The 20,461-nt window shown below is 39.1% G+C and overlaps 2 protein-coding genes across 6 annotated transcripts; one reads left to right on the forward strand and one right to left on the reverse strand.

Annotated features, from left to right (window-relative positions):
* Nucleotides 1–884: 884 nt before the first annotated feature.
* dcun1d2b (DCN1, defective in cullin neddylation 1, domain containing 2b) lies at nt 885–8,053 on the reverse strand. Of its 3 annotated transcripts, none has more exons than XM_042492545.1 (7): nt 7,921–8,053; nt 4,777–4,993; nt 4,526–4,694; nt 4,239–4,369; nt 4,028–4,110; nt 3,585–3,681; nt 885–2,879 (listed from the first exon to the last, which is right to left on the reverse strand). In XM_042492545.1, exons 2-7 carry the CDS (start codon nt 4,949–4,951, stop codon nt 2,803–2,805), a joined length of 732 nt encoding a protein of 243 aa, XP_042348479.1. In that variant the 5' UTR covers nt 4,952–4,993; nt 7,921–8,053; the 3' UTR covers nt 885–2,802. The 3 variants fall into 3 exon arrangements, with proteins under 3 accessions (XP_042348479.1, XP_042348471.1, XP_042348486.1); XM_042492537.1 differs by lacking the exon at nt 7,921–8,053 and adding an exon at nt 6,585–7,125; XM_042492552.1 differs by lacking the exon at nt 7,921–8,053 and adding an exon at nt 6,142–6,189.
* On the forward strand, nt 4,046–17,937 carry tmco3 (transmembrane and coiled-coil domains 3). 3 transcript variants are annotated; one of them, XM_042492518.1, is made up of 16 exons: nt 4,046–4,127; nt 8,125–8,181; nt 9,977–10,073; nt 11,576–11,889; nt 12,484–12,651; nt 13,806–13,985; nt 14,097–14,297; nt 14,451–14,579; nt 14,697–14,789; nt 15,394–15,580; nt 15,909–16,026; nt 16,117–16,312; nt 16,735–16,885; nt 16,990–17,069; nt 17,168–17,317; nt 17,472–17,937. In XM_042492518.1, the coding sequence occupies exons 4-16, from the start codon at nt 11,632–11,634 to the stop codon at nt 17,583–17,585; spliced, it is 2,025 nt and encodes a 674-aa protein (XP_042348452.1). In that variant the 5' UTR covers nt 4,046–4,127; nt 8,125–8,181; nt 9,977–10,073; nt 11,576–11,631; the 3' UTR covers nt 17,586–17,937. The 3 variants fall into 3 exon arrangements, with proteins under 3 accessions (XP_042348452.1, XP_042348461.1, XP_042348444.1); XM_042492527.1 differs by lacking the exon at nt 8,125–8,181 and having other exon boundaries at nt 4,058–4,127; XM_042492510.1 differs by lacking the exon at nt 4,046–4,127 and having other exon boundaries at nt 8,103–8,181; nt 9,983–10,073.
* Nucleotides 17,938–20,461: the final 2,524 nt, after the last annotated feature.

Genomic DNA, 20,461 nt, shown 5'->3' on the forward strand with positions numbered 1-20,461 from the left:
AACATAAACCTGCTGGCCAGTATTCTATATTGCCGTTTCTGTCAACAAACATTTGTTATCAGCACATTGTAGACAGACATACGTCTTTTACAAGGACATTAAAAACAACATGCTTTATTGACAACTTCCTTAAAGAAAACAACATATGGTATGCTTCTGTGACAAAACATATTTGTAAATACCTGTTTTCTTGCCGGCAAAAATAATACTGTTTTGATAAAAATGATCTGCGTGACTTAAAACAGTTAACCACACATTTGACAAATAAAAACGTACCAAATGTACCATGTTAGCAAACTAAATACTGAAAGGTGTCACATATTCCTTTTCCTAACCCACAGACAATGTTGGATAATAAAGTCAAAACCAATCAGCTGGGAAAAGCCTTCACAGCATCTCTCTCTTGACTGTGTTTGTGCACAAAGTTGACAGTCAAAAATGTATATGGGATATTTCATTCCACTAACACATATATAACATTTCAAAGATGAACAATATGACACTTTAACCAGCTTCTTAGCCTCTCCTCTGAATTAAATCTGGGACTGAAATCCCATTTTTATCTGCATCAGATTCCTAAAAGGATAGTTTACCCCAAAATTAAAAATGTACGTTTTTCCTCTTATTTGTAGTGCTTTTTATCAATCTAGATTGTTTTGGTGTAAGTTGCCAAGTGTTGCAGATATTAGCCGTTGAGATGTTTGCCTTTTGCTCAAATATAATGGAACTAGATGGCGTTCAACTTGTGGTGTTCAAACAACCAAAAAATACATTTGAAAAACTCAACAGCAATGTCTCTTTACAGAAATCATGATCCACTTTCTCAAGATAATCCACAGATTCTGTTGTTTGTTGTGGTATCTACAACACTCGACAACTCACACCAAAACAATCTACATTAATAACACTACAGGTAAGAGGAAAATATGGAATTGTGAGTTAACTGTTCCTTTAAATCTAATCCATGTACATCACCAGAGTTTATGACTGACCTTTGCTTTCATAAATATGAGAACTTAAACTCAAGTTTACCAGCTGAGGGCAAAAACGAGGGGAAAGAATACTTCCCCTTTAGTTGGATGAATTTTTTTTGCAGGCAAATAATTCATCCTTATTACAACACATGGCAAAGTTTTTTATCATGATGACAACAATTGGCAGAACAAGATAAGCATAGTTAGATGGCAAATTCTGACGGAAGTGCAGGAAACTGCCTGCTGCTCACTGTGTCTGCGAGAGGACGACTAGTACCTGAGCTCTTCCCTCTGTCACACTCTTTAGCCAAGAAAGGGGGACGTTAGTGTTTATAATTAAAGAGCAACACTAGGTCTTGTCAGGAAAAGCATTGCACCCCTAGATGGCAGCACAAGCACTGGTTTTAAAGTGACTTTTCTCTGTATTGTAATAACACTTGCCACCATTGCACTATAGCTGCTAATCCATGAAAAGCAACAGACTAAAACCTCAAACAGTGTAACAAACAGTCAAAAAACTCTTAGCTTGGATGTAGATGTTCATTTTAAAAAGTCTAGTATATATGTGAGTGAACCTACTGTCAAGTAAACTGAGTAGCTCTGTGTCTGTATACAGTTCTGCCTGATAAAGAAAACCTACAACAAAAGAAAAATATGTAAATCAGTGCAGTTTGCAGAGTTGGCAAATCACCTGGATAATAGAAAACAGTCAACGTGCCAGTCAGTCAGTCTCTTTGTGTACAGCAGTTTACACACTGCAAAACTAAAGTCAACCAAGTGATGCAGAAGGATTTTATAAATGAGGATCCTAAATGCTGCTCATGTACTAATCATGATTACAAATATCATTACCTGTTTCCTCAGATATACGTTTGTGTTCCTCTAAAACTGAATCTATTCTTTTTCTCCTATGATTACAGCGTTTTACATCTGTAACAACATTGATTCTGCTGGTGCTGAGCTCGAAAAGCATGCTGCTCCGTCCAATTCTCAGTGTGAATGCAACACATGGATCTTTTTTCGCCCACTTAAGGTAATTCAGAAATCCTTTACTTCTAATTAGAATAAAACCAAATTAAAATATTTAGCATTGTTTTGTAAAAGAGGCGATATGTTTAACCCCCACCCCAGAACACACACACTAAACAAAAATACAAACATACAATGAGCTCACACACTCTCTCTCTCTCTCTGTCTCTCTGCTCTCAGTGTGATTGTTTGAGAGCTACACATTCACAATCTCAGTGAAAATAGCGGAGAGAACTTTTCTCCCTCCTCCTCCTCCTCCATGGCACTGCTTCACACGAGCTGACAAAAACATGCACATTTTAACATACTGTTCCATTCACGATTGACAATGTAAGGAGGCCACATCCTACTGCATCCATAACTTAATCCTTTGCGTGTGCTGAAAGTTCACCGTCACTACCCCCCCTCACTGTGCCGAGGGTGCAAGTTAGTGAGCCAAGTCCGCAGCAACAGTTGGACGCCACACTCATTGGTGATTTGCCCCATGAGTGACAAGTTCAAGGCAACCCATCGTTTCCATATTGCAAATACAATGTCTGTCCTCGCCAGCAAACACCAAAAAAAACACATTATCTCTCCTGCTGATTCCCCTCCTGCTTTCCCCTCTGAACTGGTGTTCCAGGTCACTCCCCAGTCAAGGCATCTTATGCAGTTGGAAGAACAATCTTAACGACAAGCTGCAGACAGGCTTATTGAGAAGTACTCTCTTTTTGGCTCATTTATATAAAAAATCCTCATTTAAAAAAAGAAAATTGGGAGAAACACAAACTCCGTCTGCTGCAAGAGGCCAGGACGAACACTATGTCATGTTGCGCTTACTCGTCACAATCGGCCGAGCAAACTCTACAAAGTCATCTATGAGGACAGGCCACGCTCCTGAGGAGAGAGACAAATGCTGAGTATTAGTTACATCTCAATGTAATCTATCGCAACATCTTAGTGTATCAATTCATCAGGTGGCATTAACACACACACACACACACACAGACACACACACACAGATCATGTTGGTCTTGAAATTAAACATATTCCTTAAAGGGTAACTTCAGTATTTTCCGGCTTGGACCATATTTTCCAATGTTTTTGTGTCCAACTGTCTGATAGAAACATTTTTTTTTAATGGTCAAGTATTGAGTGAGAGCCAGCAGCTGCAAAACAGGCTGAAATGTTACCACTAAAGACATTTGTGCACCGTTGATTTACATCCACTAAAGTGCTTGTTTTGCTACTGACAGGCTCAGATCCTTTTTGTTTAACCAGAAACCAAAATCACTATCGTCAAACCCGCCGGACTGCATTTAAATAAATAGTCATTTTAGCGTGAATTGAGCCAGCATATTTTGACATCTAACAGGGCAAATTAAGGGTTTGTTTCAAAAGAACAAGAGTCTGTGATTGTTGAAAGGAAAACTGTTGTTTCCATTAGTCACTTAGACACAAAAACATGGGAAAATAGAGTCCAGGTTGAACAGTTACCCTTTAATAGAAGTTGTGAGACATTATTCTGACATGTTTTTTGTGGTCTGAGTTACTAAGGATGACTGCCTGAACTGTATGTGATCAGCAAGTTGTCCATCTCACCTTCCTCATCATAGTTTGACATGTCGTCTGCGATCATATTTCCAAAGTCCAGGAGGAGATTCCATGTGTCCTTGGGAATTGAGCGCTTGTGATGCTCCTAAATGTATCACAGTCATAGGAAAAGTGGGAGTTAGGGCTGGAAATAATTTGAACAAATATGATACCAGTACCCTTTAAGTGATACTGATACAAATATAAAACTTCATTTGATATCTTTGTTTTGTACTTCGTTCGATACCCATCATGTGAATGAAAGTATTCAGTTGTATAAAATGCCACCACCACACATTAGATGGCACCTCAGTGGATAGACAAAATATGCAGAATATTCAAAATGTACAATATTTCTGAAAGTGTATTTATATCTTTTTGTAATATCCTGCTGACACACACAAAAGAAATAGCAGGTCAAAAAAAGGTCTAACAAAAACTTCTTCTCTCACCAGCAGGAAGCGATTCCAGAGATCCAAAAACTTGAAGCGACCAGTGAGAACTAGATTCCAGTAAGCAACAGCCATGTCAAGGTCTAGGACACAAAGAAGAGTAAGTTTTTATTCAATATAAATATTTTTTTATTCAGATGAAATTCATTTTAAAAAAGTTTTTGACAAGCTTCACTTGATATTTGCATTGTTTTTTTTTACTTGAGCTTACCTAAACCTTTCTGGCCAGGGTTCTTAGCAAAATTGAAGGTAAACTGATAGAAGTCTTTGAACTTCCCCGTATCTTTCAGCTCCTGCTCTAGTCTGGGAAGGATTGTCTTGAGTTTCTCAGGACTGTCACAGCTGGGGGAGACATTGAGGAAAAAAAAATCTTGTTAATGAACTGCACACACAAACTCTGAGAAGTCTGAGCTCACATTTAACAGAATATACAGTTTGAGATTCAATATTTGCACTTAAACAACTGAAACTTTAGATGTCAGTATCAGTGTTGCTCACCCTAGCTCAGCCATGCCATCCAGGAACTCTTTCCTGCTGAACTCGCACTGCGTGGCCGCTCTGAACTTCCATGCCACCACCAGTATGCTCATGCTAGCTGGGTCCAGCGTCAGGTCATCACAGAACTGCTGGATCCCGTCAATGCCAATCTTGTTCTCATCCTGGGGGTCTGCAAAGACAGCCAAGGAGAGTGAGCTAAACAGTCCCAAAATGTAACATGCGAGACAAGCAAACTGTGCTCGTACACTTACCTTTGTATCTGTTGTAGAGCTGCTCCAGCTTCTTGCGGTCCACTGAGGTTTTCATGGATTCTTTGTAGTAGAGATCTGGATTCTGGAAGTAGTTGTCTGTGGCGACTTCTAGTTTCCAGTCATTCTGTGTTAGGCAGTACACGGCTGTCCTCTCACCGGCCTGCGTAAAGGACATGAACTGCCGAACCTTGTCCTTCTGCGATGACTTCAACTTGTGCTGTAAGAGGCAGGGACACAATATAAAGGCAGGGCAGGAGTAACCTGTTGAGCCACACACACACACACACACACACATACACACACATACACAACCCCCAACCTGTCTTCCCCTGAAACTACCTGGTATCAGACTCTGAGACCTGGAGAATATGCAATATATAAACACAATGTAGCGAGACATTAAAATTATTTTATTTCTATATAACACCTCTAAAAACAGACTTTACAAAATACTTAGACGAACAAAGCAAAGCAGAGGCAAGAAACGCCAGAGGCAATATAACAGAATTTTAGAAGAACAGACAATAATGCTGAAAAATGTCCAGACAAGAATTAAGGTCGAATTAAACAAGAGATTAGGGACGAAATCATGTTATAAAAATACAATAAGAAAATAAAAGCACTGAACACAGAAAATTATTATCATTGTTGCTGTTGCTGTTAATAATAATAATATGCTGGATAAAGACAAAATAAAAAGATAAATTAAAAGTCAAGTTAAGAGACAAATTAAATGACAACATTACATAAAAGCAAATCTAAAAAAAAAGATGGGTTTTAAGAGGGGATTTACAAAGAAGTCACTGATTTTGCAAGCCTTATCTCCTTGGACAGGTTGTTCCAAATTAAAGCTAAATTTTAGTACAGGGCTTCAAGATTTTGTAAAACTGCAAAGGCCCTCATTATTTCAGTTTTTACTGTATATTACCAAACAAATTATCAATTAACAATCTTGGCCTTTAGGACCCCTGAGGATCTGGACACCTGGGACAGGTGCCCACTTGGTGATCCATTTTTGGGTAAAATGGGGTGCAGTGACATGAATGTAAAATTGAGGCTGCACATCAACAGTGCACACACACCCTAAACTTTCTCACCTGAAGAAGCGTGCAAGAATTTGATTTCCACTAAACCTCCTAGTTGGAAACTACTAAATCTTTATAAAATCACAATTGGATGTGGATGATATTTAAATGACACGTGCCATACGATAAAATCGGGTATAAGTGCACACCATAAAAAAGTAAAGTAGAAAAGTGACAGTCATCATGCGTGCAACAGCCTATATATTAGTGCATTAAGGGAAACAAAAACACTGTTACTTTCAAATGCACCACCACAAGGTCCCAAAAGGTACAAAAATACCTCCTCGTGTTCATTTAATCTTGACGGTCATCGGGAGGATTGCACGTCTTTGCAGAACTGCAGACCTGACCCACCCGATGATCAAACAGCAAATTCACCGTGACAGGCCAGTGTTTGGTGACCCAGTTTCCCTGGGAAGAGGGACGTTGGATCCTGCAGGCTCTCTCCTGACCCGAGGCAGCAGCACCACAGGCCAGTTACCAAAAAGGGAAAGGTACGTGCTGCAAGTGCGGGAGTCCGATCTCAAAATACCAACAACTGACCTTCCATTTCCCTCATATTCCCGACACACATCACCCTGGCAATGCGACACTTGGCTGAGGACACCCCGATCCCCCGTATCGGTGTGTCCCCTTAACGGAAAAGACAGCCTTTAGCGGCTGTTGGACTTGTTTAACGGAGCTAAAGAATTGCCCCGGTTTCTCATTTTTAATCTTACCTACCATTTTATCTCACGCTGTTTTGGCCCACTTGATATCCAATTACCTTTGGTGCGCATGCGTGACAAGAACTGCGCTACCGTTGGGGCACTGGGTTCATGGGAAATGTAGTTCTGTAGCGCTGCATTCATTCAGCCCCTGTGTTTTGACACCTCAGCCGAATCCCTTTCTTTATCAATAGAGCTGAAAGCAGTTTCCCACAAACTGCTTCTACTTAAATAAAGCCATAAAAAAGATCACATTATTACTAGTAGGGTGGTGGGGGTGGGGGGTTCCCTCAATTATGCTTAAAAATTATTTGACATACCTCCAACCTTTTTGCACCACCCCTACTCCTCTCATAAATAATGAACAGTCCCAAAAACAATACATGAAACTCAGCTTTGAACTCATTTAAACTGTACTGTTGTTGTTTGTAAATGTATTACATGTTCTCTTTAAAAGTTGATGGTAAACTAAATAGAAAATACAGCCATCTTAAGTTTTATGTCCCTGCCCTAAGTAAAAAAAAGACATAAGTCTCTTCCCAATGCATTAAAAAATATTTGACATACCTCTCTTAACTTAAATAAAACTGCATTGTTGTTGTTTGTAAATAAATCATGTTTTTAAAAAAATGATAGGCCTAAATAAAAAATAAGGCAATCTAAAGTTGTATGCCTGTTCCCTAAGCCTAAACAAAACACACACGTTCCTCAACTGTGCTTAATAAATAACAAGCCTCTTTTCCTTATTTGCACCACATCTCCCCTCTCATAAATAACGAACAGTCCCTAAACAGCTGATGAATCTCAGCCTTAAACTTATTAACTGTATTGTTTTTGTTTGTAAAAGAAAAAACAATAGTATTAAACGACCGTTTGGAGAAGTTAGAGAAGATTTAATCGATGAACAGATGCCTGAGTGCTCTTGACACGAGCAAGAAAATATAACATCTAAAAAAACTACAACTCCCATGTCAAAGTTGATCAAGATGTTTCGGAAGTAATCTTAAAATGGATCAAAGTTATATCGATGCGATTATGTTCAGCCAAAACAATGCAGCAGCTGTTCAGTTTTCAGCTGCGGTTTGACGTTATTTTGACACACGTCTAGATGAGCTGATTCCGCACAAGTTGATGATATTAACGGAGCTATCCGGCTAATGTAAGCTAAGTTGTGTTAGCTCGGTTTCATGGGAGTGAGTGTGGACCCAGCTGGCTGGAGCTGGTCTGACAGCTCTGAGGAATTTGCGGGCTAACTTAGCTTTACTTAGCTTTACAGCACATAGTTGAACTTTATACGGACTAAAAACTGGTACAACTTCAACAGGGATTTCACTAACACCAGTCGAGCCTACCTGGACGAAGTAACGTTAGCATCCCATTTGTTAGCACGAATAATGTCAGCAACGGCTGGAGGTCGAAGTAAACATGAAGTTGGTCGCCAAGTAAACCGGTGAACGCCTGCACCGACGCTGGCTTCAGCTATGTGGCAGGGGAGGAGGGGTGTCGGTGGTGGTGGTGCGGTGGTACAACAGCATGATTGTTCCCTTCCTCATCAGCTTCTCCTTCAGTCGTGGAGTGGAGTAGAGAGCCAGGACAGTGCACATATTTCGCAGGTAGTTGCATGTTTTCTGAATTTGTCTGTTTCCATTGATATTGAGTGATTTGTGTTTGGGACGTTGAGCTACTTCATGCTTTCACCACCCCGTGATGCTTCCTGAATCATCTTTCATGTCTGAGGCGTGTGTGAGTTCAGCTTTGTATGTTGTTTGTCTTGGCTGCCAGTATTACTTCGATTTTGACAGTGGTTTCTTTACGTGGAGATACATTTGTCTCAATTTGTGTGAACAGATCGACAATCTATGTGTTATATTATGAATTAGTCATTATAAAACACCTTCCAAACATACAAAAAAGCGATTTTTAAACTTAGGAAACTATTTTGCAAATATAAAACAAATCTGCAAATACACAGATAAATTCCACAAAAAAGGTAAATACCTTTAATTAATTTAAAAAAAACCAAACCAAACATTTGAGTATTTTTCTAACATTTACAAAATCTGCTTTTTATTTGTGAATCTCAATTCTTTGCTTTCAGATTTGCATTTTACTTTTTTTAGGTTGTGGAATCTGTTAGTGTATTTGTAGGTCTGTTTTATATTTGCAAAATATTTTTGGGAGTTTACAGATTTTTTTTTAGATTTGTGAAGGTTGTTTCATACTTACAGATTACACATTTACACACAAATGATCAATCTCCTGTAAATAATACTGAGACAAATCTATCTCCATATATTTCCCATTTACATTGCATTTGCATGGTTGATATTCAGCTGTTTGCATTTATAATTTCAAATATGTACATGCAGACATCAAAACAACCTCCATGTTTTAAGTAGCCAAAATTTAGTGCTTGTCAAAACTTAAGTGAGGATCAGTTGTGGATAGAAATTGCACCTAAAAAGTTCTGTGTTCTCACAGTTTTAAGTACTTTACTGCAGGGGTGGGAATCACAAGAGACACTCAGATATAATATTATAATGATTCTTAGGTCACATTAAAATCTTATGACAATTTTAAATGTTTTACAAAACCCTAAGCATTGTGATAACAAGTACTACACTATATACCCTTTTTATTACATTTTTTCCTAACTGCAAATTAAGGAAAATCATTGTCAGTATTTTTTTATCTAATAAAGAAAAAACAATTAGTCTGCTCATTTCACTTCAGTCATTTTTATGTCATCAAAATGTATCTAGTGGACTGAAAATGCATTTGCAATATTAGTAATTTCTATTATTAAAAAAATCTGTATTGGCATCCGTTTATCAATGCGATATTGCCACTCAAAATATTGCAATACTCTGTCATATTGATTTTTTTTGACATTTCTTGCCACTTCATACCTCTGTTCCACTAAATTTCTTTAACAGCTATTGTATAATCATTATTTTTTAGAGTTTTTACACGCAAACTATTTTTATGATCAATTAAGCCATGTAATGTTTCAATAATATATCAGTACCATGATATAAGTCCAGATACCCTCTTAGATTTTTGATATTGTAATATTGTTAGTGTTGTGTTTTCCAAGTTTTAAAGGCTACATTACCGCAAAGTGATATAATTTTCTGAACTTATACGAGACTGTTGGAGCTGTTGGCTTTTCCCACTCAGTCGTTATGTTATTATATCACGTTACTGATGATTATACTGTGTAAATATTTTGAGAAAGGATCAATTGTTAATCCTACAATATTGTCTCAATATCAAGGTTGTTGATCAGCATTACTGTGATATGTGATATATATCTCCCTATGGCCCAGCTCTGCGACCATGTCATGAAATATGATGCATTATTACAGATCTGACCAACAGTGTGTGAATTGTGTTGTGTATTTCTAGCAACAGTGACAGAGCGGCTGCAGTCCGGTTGTAGGAAGAAGGACAGAGGAGGACTTTGGAAAGTAAACATCATTCAGCTTGACTCATGCTCACAAAGGTGCGGTCCAGCTTGAATGTGACTTGAATACATTCAGTCATTAATGTGTGAGCAAGCACATGATGTCAGGGTACCACAGGGCATGTTCACAGTGAAGCAGTTTTGTATCCGAAGCACAGATAGAAGTGCAGTGTCACTTTAGGTGTGGGCTGAATAGCAAGCACTACTGGAATTTATACATGTGACGTGCTCAGTCAAGTTAAGTGCACTTAACAAAGCACGACAAGGTGCAATTAGCTTTTCAAAGCAGCCAGTAGGACATGCCACAAGTGACTATACACAGTTGTTAAAGCTGTTCAGCTCTGATCAAAAGATTAAACAGTCTCTTGAGATGATGCTGTTAAGAAGCAAAGAGGGCACAAAAGCACAGAGTGGCCCACATAAAGAGATTATCTATATCAAATTTTAGGACAAATACTTTCACGTTAAGTGCTTAAAAGGGTATGACTGGCAATTCTTGTTTTTCTATTATTTTGTTGTTATCAACAAATCCCATTAAAAAGACCAAAACAAGCAAGATGTTAGTCCATCTCTAAGTACTTTCCTACAACCCCAGCTTGTCTGTGGCTCTTAGCAAGACAAAAAAGTCACAAATATGTACTTGAATTAAAAAAAAGTGAGGCTAAATAAATTCCTAAAATAGCTGGGCTCTGTAGATTCAACAACTGATGGAAAAACAGAGTCTGCTTACTAGACTATGCTCCCATAAATATTTGATTGGATAATCACTGAGGTTCTTCATCAGACAAAATACAATGTAGAGACACACCTTCAAATACCTGCTTGACAGAGCAGCTGACGGGTGGACACCCTTTATTGAAAACATATATGATAAATTTATACCTGTTAGGTGATCTGGCCTAGAAGGTATTTGAAAGTGTGTCTCTGCATTGTATTTTGTCTGCTGAAGATCATGAAACTGCTGATTGCATAGATCTTCTCTGCTGCCCGGTTAAAAGTGTCTGTGAAGCATCCACAATTTAGAATATGCAGCTTTTTTGCAGCAACATATAGAAAAATAGTTTCCAAGTTAGGACAGCATGTTTCTTACTGGAAATTATTCAGTGGAATCATACATATAGTTAATGTAGTGAGGACTTCCATTTTCAAAAAATAAATTTAGCACCTTTCATTAAATTCCTTCAGGCTTCACTACTTATATATTATTTAAGTCTGGATGGACACGGATGTAAACTTCAACTTGGCAGGTGAGTGGAGGTGTACAATCATGAGGTGTTATTTCCAATTGGACACGAAAGGAGGTCTACGTCATAAAGAAATGAGTTATATTGAGCCTTGACGGTACTTGATAGTGGAATCTGTTCATTGTTAGTTATTGACAAAAAAGACATCAAGTATCTTCAGACTAAACCTTTAAACTCTCCTGATGTCTACACCACAGTTTTTAAATCCACATATTTTGTAGTATTCTCCTGCTTATTGTTTTTTTTTTTTTTATTCTGTTGATTTTACAACCGTGTTCTTTCTTTTTCCATTGTTAGATCTCTTTTTCTTCAACACTCTTCACACTCAGGTGAAGACAGAAGTAAAGGTTTGGATGCAGGTTGTGTGTTGGCTGCTGTGCCTTGGCACAGCGGGGGCACTTGCTGTGCTGCAGAAGGACCAAGTGGCCAAGAACGCCATCAAGCTTTATCAGAGCAAGGGGGCCCCACACGGCCACAGCTGGGTGGCCAGCAACTGCAAGCGGCTTGTGGGTCTCCTGCGTCAGAAGAATGTGGTCGTCAGGAAGCTGTCAGCAGCTGCTAATGGTGTTAGACGAGACCGGGCCCTCTCAGAACCAGAGAGGCTCTTCCAGGTACCAGAATGAGGACACATATTAGATGGAGCAAAGAAAGGCCTTGTGTTTGGATCATAATGCGGTTATTTGTTGGTGACTGTTAAGCTTAATTTTTAACAGCTTGATACAGTGTTCAGTGTGTAAGACATAATGTTAGCAGCTCTTCAGGGTGGTGTCTTTGTCTGTTGACACAATAGCTCAGCAATAATACCTGTTCATATTTCATTGTTCAGGTTTCACATACACAGAGGAGATGCCCTAGTTAGATTAGAACTACTGCTAACAATTATTTTAATTATGTTACTGTCAGTGTTATAGTCAGTTATTGGTAAACAGTTAAGCATGTTACAATTTCCCAGAGCTCTTTATTAGACATCTTTAAATTGCTTTTGTTTATGACCAACAGATAAGAGATAATAAAATATATAAACAGGGGTATTAAATTACTGATTATGCAAAACTATGATAAAAAGTAAAGTGTCCAATCTCTGATGAAGACACCTAAAATGCTCTCATGTAGTGTTTCAGAAATGAAGATCTTATACAGGGGCCAAAGTAAAAGAGGATGTTAGATATTTAATGACTCGCTGGTGTCTCCCTGTCTGCACTCAGGTTCACACACTGGAGGTTTTCCAGAAAGAGCTGAATGAGAGCGAGCACCTGGTGTTCCAGGCAGTGCACAGCCTGCAGAGGGCGCTGCAGGGAGACTACAAGGATGTGGTCAACATGAAGGAGAGCAGCAGGCAGAGGCTGGAGGCCCTCAGGGAGGCAGCCATAAAGGTGAGAGCGTTATGCTCAGGAGTATTTAATGTTGACTAACTCAGAGAGCAGGAGAGAGACTGATACTGGTCCAAGATTTGTGTTTCTGATACAAAGCAGAGTACTATGTCCATAAATGTTTTTATGTAGTACACAAAGTCACATCTCCACATAAGCAAAAAATGCATGGTGTTGTCAAGAGGTGATAATTCAATGTTATTTTTAACTGACATTAAAAAAAAAAAAAATGTGATGATTTAAGTGGTCCTAATTGAGTTCAGTTTTACAATTTTCTCTTTCATTTTTGATATGAAAACATTAACTGATAAGCGTTACAAAGACTTTTATTTTTAGTGCTAAATGATTAATTTAATGCTTTTTAAACATTTCAGTTACTTGATTAATTGTTTAGTCTGTGAAATGTAAAAAACAAAATAGTGAAAAATGCCAATCTCAAAGCCTTCAAATATGTCTGAGCAACAGCCTAAAACTCAAATATGTTTCATATAAAACAAAATGAGACACATGAAAGCAGCAAATCTTCACATTTGAGGAGCTTGCACAATAAAATATTTACCATTTTTGCTTGAATAAACATTATGATCGATGATCAAAAAACTTAATTTGTGATCTGTCATGCAACAAATTGTTCGTTTCTTTAGATTATATGGTTGCTGTCTGAATTACTGATTTCAGGGAGACTAATGAAAAGCTATCAATAATTAACTGAAGACTGATTTTATGTTGTATGATAATGTAAAACATATTATGATATTGATGTCAACCACATCACCCACCTCTATAGTATGTCAAAGGCAGAGAAATATCATGGTTTTTTGTGTGCTATATATCCTATGAGTGTATTTAGGGTGAGATTCCTGGATATGCAGCAACATGCCCACTGTCCCCTGTTAAAGGGACAGATCACCCCAAAATCAAAAATCTATGTTTTTTGTCTTACCTATAATGCTATTCATCAGTCTAGGATTGCCCATTGGTGTTGGCACGACAGGAAACCTATTTTAACAGGCCTTGCTTGCCAGCGTGCTCGTTAGTTCATTCATTTATCAGTGTTGTTTTATTCTTGCTGTTCATTTTTGAATTGCATCAATAGTGAAATGTCCCTTTAACATTTCTGTAAAAATACTAGCTAATATGCAGCTGTCACCTTTCAGGAGGAGCAGGAGTATGTGGAGCTGGTAGCTGCTGAGAAGCACCAGCAGGAAGCTGTAAAGAGCGCTTTAACCCAGAATAAGACTCTGTCCATGCTGGACGAGATCCTGGAGGACGTCAGGAAGGCAGCAGACCGGCTGGAAGAGGAGATCGAGGAACATGCCTTTGACAACAACAAACAGGTCAGCAAACAACAGCATCATAATGACTACAAGATATGATGATTGCAAACACACTTGCTAGTTTGAGAAAGCATCAAAATGTGTCTCCTTCCACACTCATTATTTTTGTAGATGAAAGGAGTGAATGTAGAGGCAGTATTGAGAGTGGAGGATGACGAGGAAAATGGCGGAAAGAGAAAGAACAAGTCCAAGCAAAAGGAAGTGGAAGATGACCTGGGACTGAGCATGCTCATCGACTCGCAGAACAATCAGTATGTCCTCACAAAACCACGAGACTCCACGATGCCAAGAGCAGACCATCACTTCATCAAGGTCAGTTTATTCCTCCTGCTCAGGTCTGATCCTGTTTTATACATAAGAAGTAGAAAATCTGTGTTGTTATTTTTTAATCTTTGATAAGCTAGTTAGAATAGGGCAATTTCTAATATTTGATACAAGACAGTTTTTTGTAATGTGTGTGTGCAGGACTTGGTGTCAGTGGTGATGCTGTCGCTGCCCTGTGGTTGGATTTGCAGTCTGGTTGGTCTTCCTCCCATGTTTGGATACATCATCTGTGGGGTCCTGCTCGGTCCCTCTGGCCTCAACAGCATCAAGGTGTGTTTGTGTGTATGCGATTGCTGATTGCTGATCAGCATATCAGATCAGATTTAAAGATCAACACCATTCTGCGCTAGTTTTTCATGTTCTCATGTCCTTCTCCATGTCTTGCAGTCTATGGTCCAGGTGGAGACTCTGGGGGAGCTGGGTGTGTTCTTCACACTCTTTGTGGTGGGATTAGAGTTCTCACCTGAGCGCCTTCGAAAGGTAGACAAGAACCACTACTTTCCTAACCCTGACCTTGACCACTGACCGTTCTGTATTATAAAATTGTGTGAAAATGTGAGCTGACTACAAAACTTTACCCCTCCTCACCTCATCCTGAAAACAAACATTTCTGTGGTAGAGAATCAGTGCTAAGAAACGCTGACATGTATTCTGTTGTTTTATTATTGAACTCATTGACTGTGCACAAAGGTCAAGTCAAGTCAATTTATTTATAAAGCCCATTATCACAAATCACAGTTTGCCTCAGAGGGCTTTACAGCTTACGAGATCCCTCTGACCTCAGACCATCACATCGACTAAGGAAAAACTCCCCCCAAAAAACCCTATAACGGGGGAAAAAATGGTAGAAACCTCAGAAAGAGCAGCAGAGGAGGGATCCCTCTTCCAGGACAGACAAACGTCCAATATATGTCGTAAATAACAATTAAATTACAGCAATGACATAAAGTCTGTCTGTCCTGGAAGACAAATCCAAATCCTCCTGTGGGGCTGGGGTAAGTTGCCAGAAAATGTATGTAAGTTTATGTAATGTCCCAACAAAGTACATAAGTAGACGTGTGTGTGTGTGTGTGTGTGTGTGTAGGTATGGAAGACATCAGTCCAGGGGTCGTGCTACCTGAGTCTTCTGATGGTGGGGGCCGGTTTGTTGTGGGGCCAAGTCCTGCGTATTCGACCCACCCAGACTGTCTTCATTTCCACATGTCTCTCCCTGTCCAGCACTCCACTCGTGTCCCGCTTCCTGGCAGGGGGGAGCAGAGGAGACAAAGAAGGTATGTAGGCATGTCAGAGCACATAAGTGAGTATAGCTTTACAAGTAGTAACACAGCAACATGTATGTATTTCCTATTGCCTTTCCTACTGCATATTCTCTGAGCAAGTCTAAACAAAAAACTGCCTTGAGTATTTGTATTCAGACATTTTAATATCAGATACTCTCTATGTTGAACATGTAAATATAGTAAAACCACATGCTCTGATGCTGTTTAACTCTATACACTAGAGATACTTTATTTAGAGCCATTTTAGATGACACAGTGATCAATAATATGAGTTTGTGTGTGTGTGTGTGTGTGTGTGTGTGTGTGTGTGTGTTGACAGGTGATCTAGACTACAGCAGCGTTCTCCTCGGGATGTTAGTGATGCAAGATGTTCAGCTTGGCCTCTTCATTGCTGTCATGCCGACTCTGATCCAGGCTCAGAGTGGAGACTTGGACAGGTCATTAAGATACGTTTTTTTTGTGTCCTCTCCTCAACTAAAAACAGTTTTATTTTATTTAACTCTGTTGTTCCCCTTTGTGAAACACAGCTTCCTCTTTGGAAGTCTGCGTGTTTTTTACCTCCTGGCCCAGGTCCTGGTCTCTCTGGTTGCTGTGCTGCTGCTGTGTTTGTTACTCAAATCGTTCCTGATTGGCCCGTATTACAAGAAACTGCATGCTGAGAGCAAAGGCAACAAGGAGATCCTGGTACTTGGGATGGCAGCTTTTGTCTTTTTCATGCTGACGGTATGCACTTTGCTGTTGATCTTACAAGGTTACCGCTGTCATGATTTTTTTTTTAGTTATAAAATTACAACTTTTTTACAGCCTGGAAATGGTTTGGAATTAACAGATTTACAACGTGATATTGAGATGTGGACGTCTATGCGTGTAATATCCACCCACTGCTGTGGGTCACTGATCCATGTATGGCTGCATCGCTTTAAAGGCCTAACCATTTTAAACTACTTAAACAAACAAATGGACATGGAATGAAATATTGTGGAAAAATGTTGAAACTTCGTTGTTAAAAATGTGTGGGAACCTTGCTCTTAATTTTCCTGCATTCCCATTCAAACACCTGATATTTCTCTCCCAGTGATAAATTGTATTTTAACCTCCTGTGAAGAAGTTGTTTATGTTGATTTTCCTCTCGCTGATTGATGTAGGCAACAGAGTTTCTGGATGTGTCTATGGAGTTGGGTTGTTTCCTGGCTGGAGCTCTGCTGTCCACACAGGGTCACATGGTGACCGCAGAGGTCATGGGATGCATTGAGCCAATCCGAGATTTCCTCGCCATCATCTTTTTTGCCTCTATCGGTCAGATCTAACATGACATTTTAAAATGGATCCAAACTTAATGATCATGTTACACTTTTGTACCACAGAGACTTTACTGAATGTGTGTTTGTGTCATGCTGAAGGCCTCCACGTGTTCCCGACTTTTGTGCTGTATGAACTCACCATTCTGCTGGTGTTAACACTCACACTCGTCATAATGAAGGTACAGAACTTTTGTTTCTGCTCTTCTCCAGCTTATGTTTGCTGCACTCTCACTCTCTCATCTCTCATCTCTACACTTTATTCCTCATTTCTTCCTAGTTCATGATGGCCGTACTGGTGTTGTCGGTTATCTTGCCTCCAGGCTCTCGACACATACGGTGGATTGTCTCGGCAGGTCTGGCTCAGGTCAGCGAATTCTCCTTCGTCTTGGGCAGCCGTGCGCGTCGTGCTGGCATTATCTCCAGAGAGGTCAGTGATACTTTATTTTTTACCCTTTAAAGACAAAAGGGCTCAGGAGTGCGGGGTTGCCTCATCTATATATAGTTACACGACTGGAATGAAAAAGTAAAAAATAATAATTTGATTTTTTCAGTCTATGTCTTCCGCATCTTTTTTTGCTCAGGTGTACCTGCTGGTTCTCAGCGTCACCACCCTGAGTTTGCTGCTGGCACCAGTTCTGTGGAAAGTTACCACACACAAATGGGTTCCCCGGGCCGAACGCAAAACTGTCACATGACCAGAGTGGCATCAAGGCCAAAGGGTTCCCATGTACTGTAACTGTTACAAAGACGAGTTTGGTCACTTACAGACGCTCTCACGTTAACGCACACAATAATACGACTCTGCCTGTTCGACCAATACTTCCTAATTGTCTTCTCGATTCAGCAGATTCAGTCCACTCCATGTCTCCACGCCAAGAGCATTGAAACTTGACCATCCAAGAACTGTTAACCTTCAGTCTTTAAGGTCTTGCTTCATAAGACATTTCACACACACACACACACACACACACACAAAAAATAGATAATATCCATATATTGCAACATAGCTGAACCCTTCTGCTCTTTTGGCAAAAAACAACAGTCGTAACGGCTATCTGCAACTTAAAAGGGAACATTTACCACCTTTAAAGTACATGTCCAATCAGTGTTAGTGGTTAATGTAGACAACTGAAGCAATAATTTCCTTAGTACATGCTATATTGACCAAGAATGCTGAGTTTGCCACTCCAAAATCTATTGTACCATCATTTGATGTGACTGCGTTGAGGCAATGAAGAACTACAGGCTATTCCAGCTCGCTCTTTTAGCCTCCAGTAGAGCCAGCCTCTATGTCCACAATACAGGGCTTAATTCTCAGTTCTAATTATTTCTCAATATCTGATCTTTCTGCCGAGATTGTTAACATTCGTGTTCGAGGTGACCCATATTTGACATCAGTTTGAACGGATCTCTGCCCTGAAACACCTCACACGCGTCCAGCTACATCACATACATAGATGTTGGAACAACACCCAAAAACTTCACATTTGCAAAACAAGCATTTGGGGGAAAATGAATGGCATAGAGGTGCAAGCTGTCAGAGTAATTCATAATTCAGCATAATAATTAGCCATGTGCTTTGGTTTGGGAGACTGTGTAGCAAATTTTTGGATAAGTTTCTTCAGTCCACTAATTCTACTAACAGCTATTGTTGGTAGCTCTATGGAGTTAGAGGTGAGCATTAGCAGTTTTTGTTAAATTACTATTTAGGGCTGTACTGACTCAGAATTATGTCAGTCGAATCAGATTTTTCCATTCAATGTGAATATTTGACTTTTTTTTTTCTCCATATAAAATTTTAAAGTTTGGAAGTAACGGATCCAGCGGGACGTTCAGTGTTACAGCGGTATTCATGTAATATAGTAAACAAGCTAATGGCTCAAATGATGGATTGAAAATGCGCAACATTTTTTCAGTATTTCATCAAACAAAAGCCAGAGACTGTGTCGTATTAAGTTGACATGAGTTTCAAATTCACCACTCCTAAGCAGAAGAGAGAAGATAATGTAATCTTGGAGCACAAGGTCTCTTCCTCCTCTGTACTGCTGCATCATGCACGCAGCTGCTTGTACCAAAGAGCAGCATAAAAGTCAAGAGCAATAACTCTCAGCAAAAGAACACCGCACAGCACACTGACTAGGGAAAAAAAGAATGACTGCTCGACTTGAAGCAATCTCAGTCGACTGAGGGGTCTTTGACCGATGTTTTGAATCTTAGACTTTCAAGGGACAGCCCGTTTACTAATGCAAGTAAAAGCATGAAGGTTTCACTCTTCACTTTGGCAGAGGCTGGAGACCTTCTTCAGGGTCCCACAGTGAATCTATAAAAGACAAATAAGACCAGCAGGGCAGAGAGGGCAGATGACCATTGAATGAGTATTTCTGAGTGAGAGTTTTTCCCCTATGTTTGTGATGTTATGGGTGCCAGAGGCTGGTGTTCAATGCATCCTGGTACATGTAGGCGCTGCAGGCACAGCAACCTAGACAGGAGAACTCAGCTTTCTCTGTCAATATAGCAATATAGTATAGCGAATTTTATATTTAAAGAATTAATGATTGGGAGCACATCTGCTTTGCAGTTAAGTGCAGAAGCACATGCACTTGATATACTACCAGTTATGCTTTTATCATTATAAGCTGTTTGTGCACTTTCAACCCTGAGTTTTTCTAATTCGTTGTTAGAATCACAGTGACCAAATCTGAGGATTCAATTTCATATTTTGTCTTTTTTTCCATATATTATATTTTTTCTATCGTTAAAATCGCCTGAGTTTTTCCTACATATTACCGACTTTGTTATTTCAAATGTCAGATTCAAATCCTTATTGAAGTGCAAGTCTGCTGTATTTAATAGATGGTACATGTAGTTTATTGTTATTATTGTACTACTGTGAATTTAGCTGTGAGGACACTTGAAGCGTTAGCTAAAAAATGCAGCAATTCCTTTTACAAAGATTATAACGTCTTAATTTAATCATTTTTAGGCTCTTCATTCCTGTTTAATAACTCTGATATAACACACACACGTTTGTTAAAAGTAGAGATGGCGCTAAAGTAGATAACAGCTCACAAGAATGCTGAAATTACATTTTAAGGAAAATCCTGCACTAGTTACCATGAATGTCAAACTTATGTGCCTGCTCAACACTGCTCTGCAATAAAGGCGAGCACCTCTGTGGCATCTCGTGCTGTAAACGTCCTTGTCTTATCTTTCATAATGTGCAATGTCTAGGTATATGTGCTACATATATCATATATTGTTTAACATTTTCCTGCAGTACGTCAACACAGAAGGTTTTGGTTTTTTTTTTACTATGTCTAGTTTATATACTTGGTGGCCATTTGACCACCATTTTTCATCAAAATGTTCATGTATTTTTAAATTGTTGCGTAAATTCATTTATTTATTAAAAACAAGATTACAAAGAAGTATTTTCCTGGTTTCAGTCTGTATGTACTATGTTCTTAGAACACAATGCTTTCTCTGGGAAAAATGAAAATAAATTGTCTAATTTCAGTAAAACAGAAACATAAATAGTCCAGCAACCTCATATTGTGTTTATACAGTATAA

This window comes from Plectropomus leopardus, chromosome 1 (assembly GCF_008729295.1).
Source record: "Plectropomus leopardus isolate mb chromosome 1, YSFRI_Pleo_2.0, whole genome shotgun sequence".
Taxonomy (NCBI): Eukaryota; Metazoa; Chordata; class Actinopteri; order Perciformes; family Serranidae; genus Plectropomus; species Plectropomus leopardus.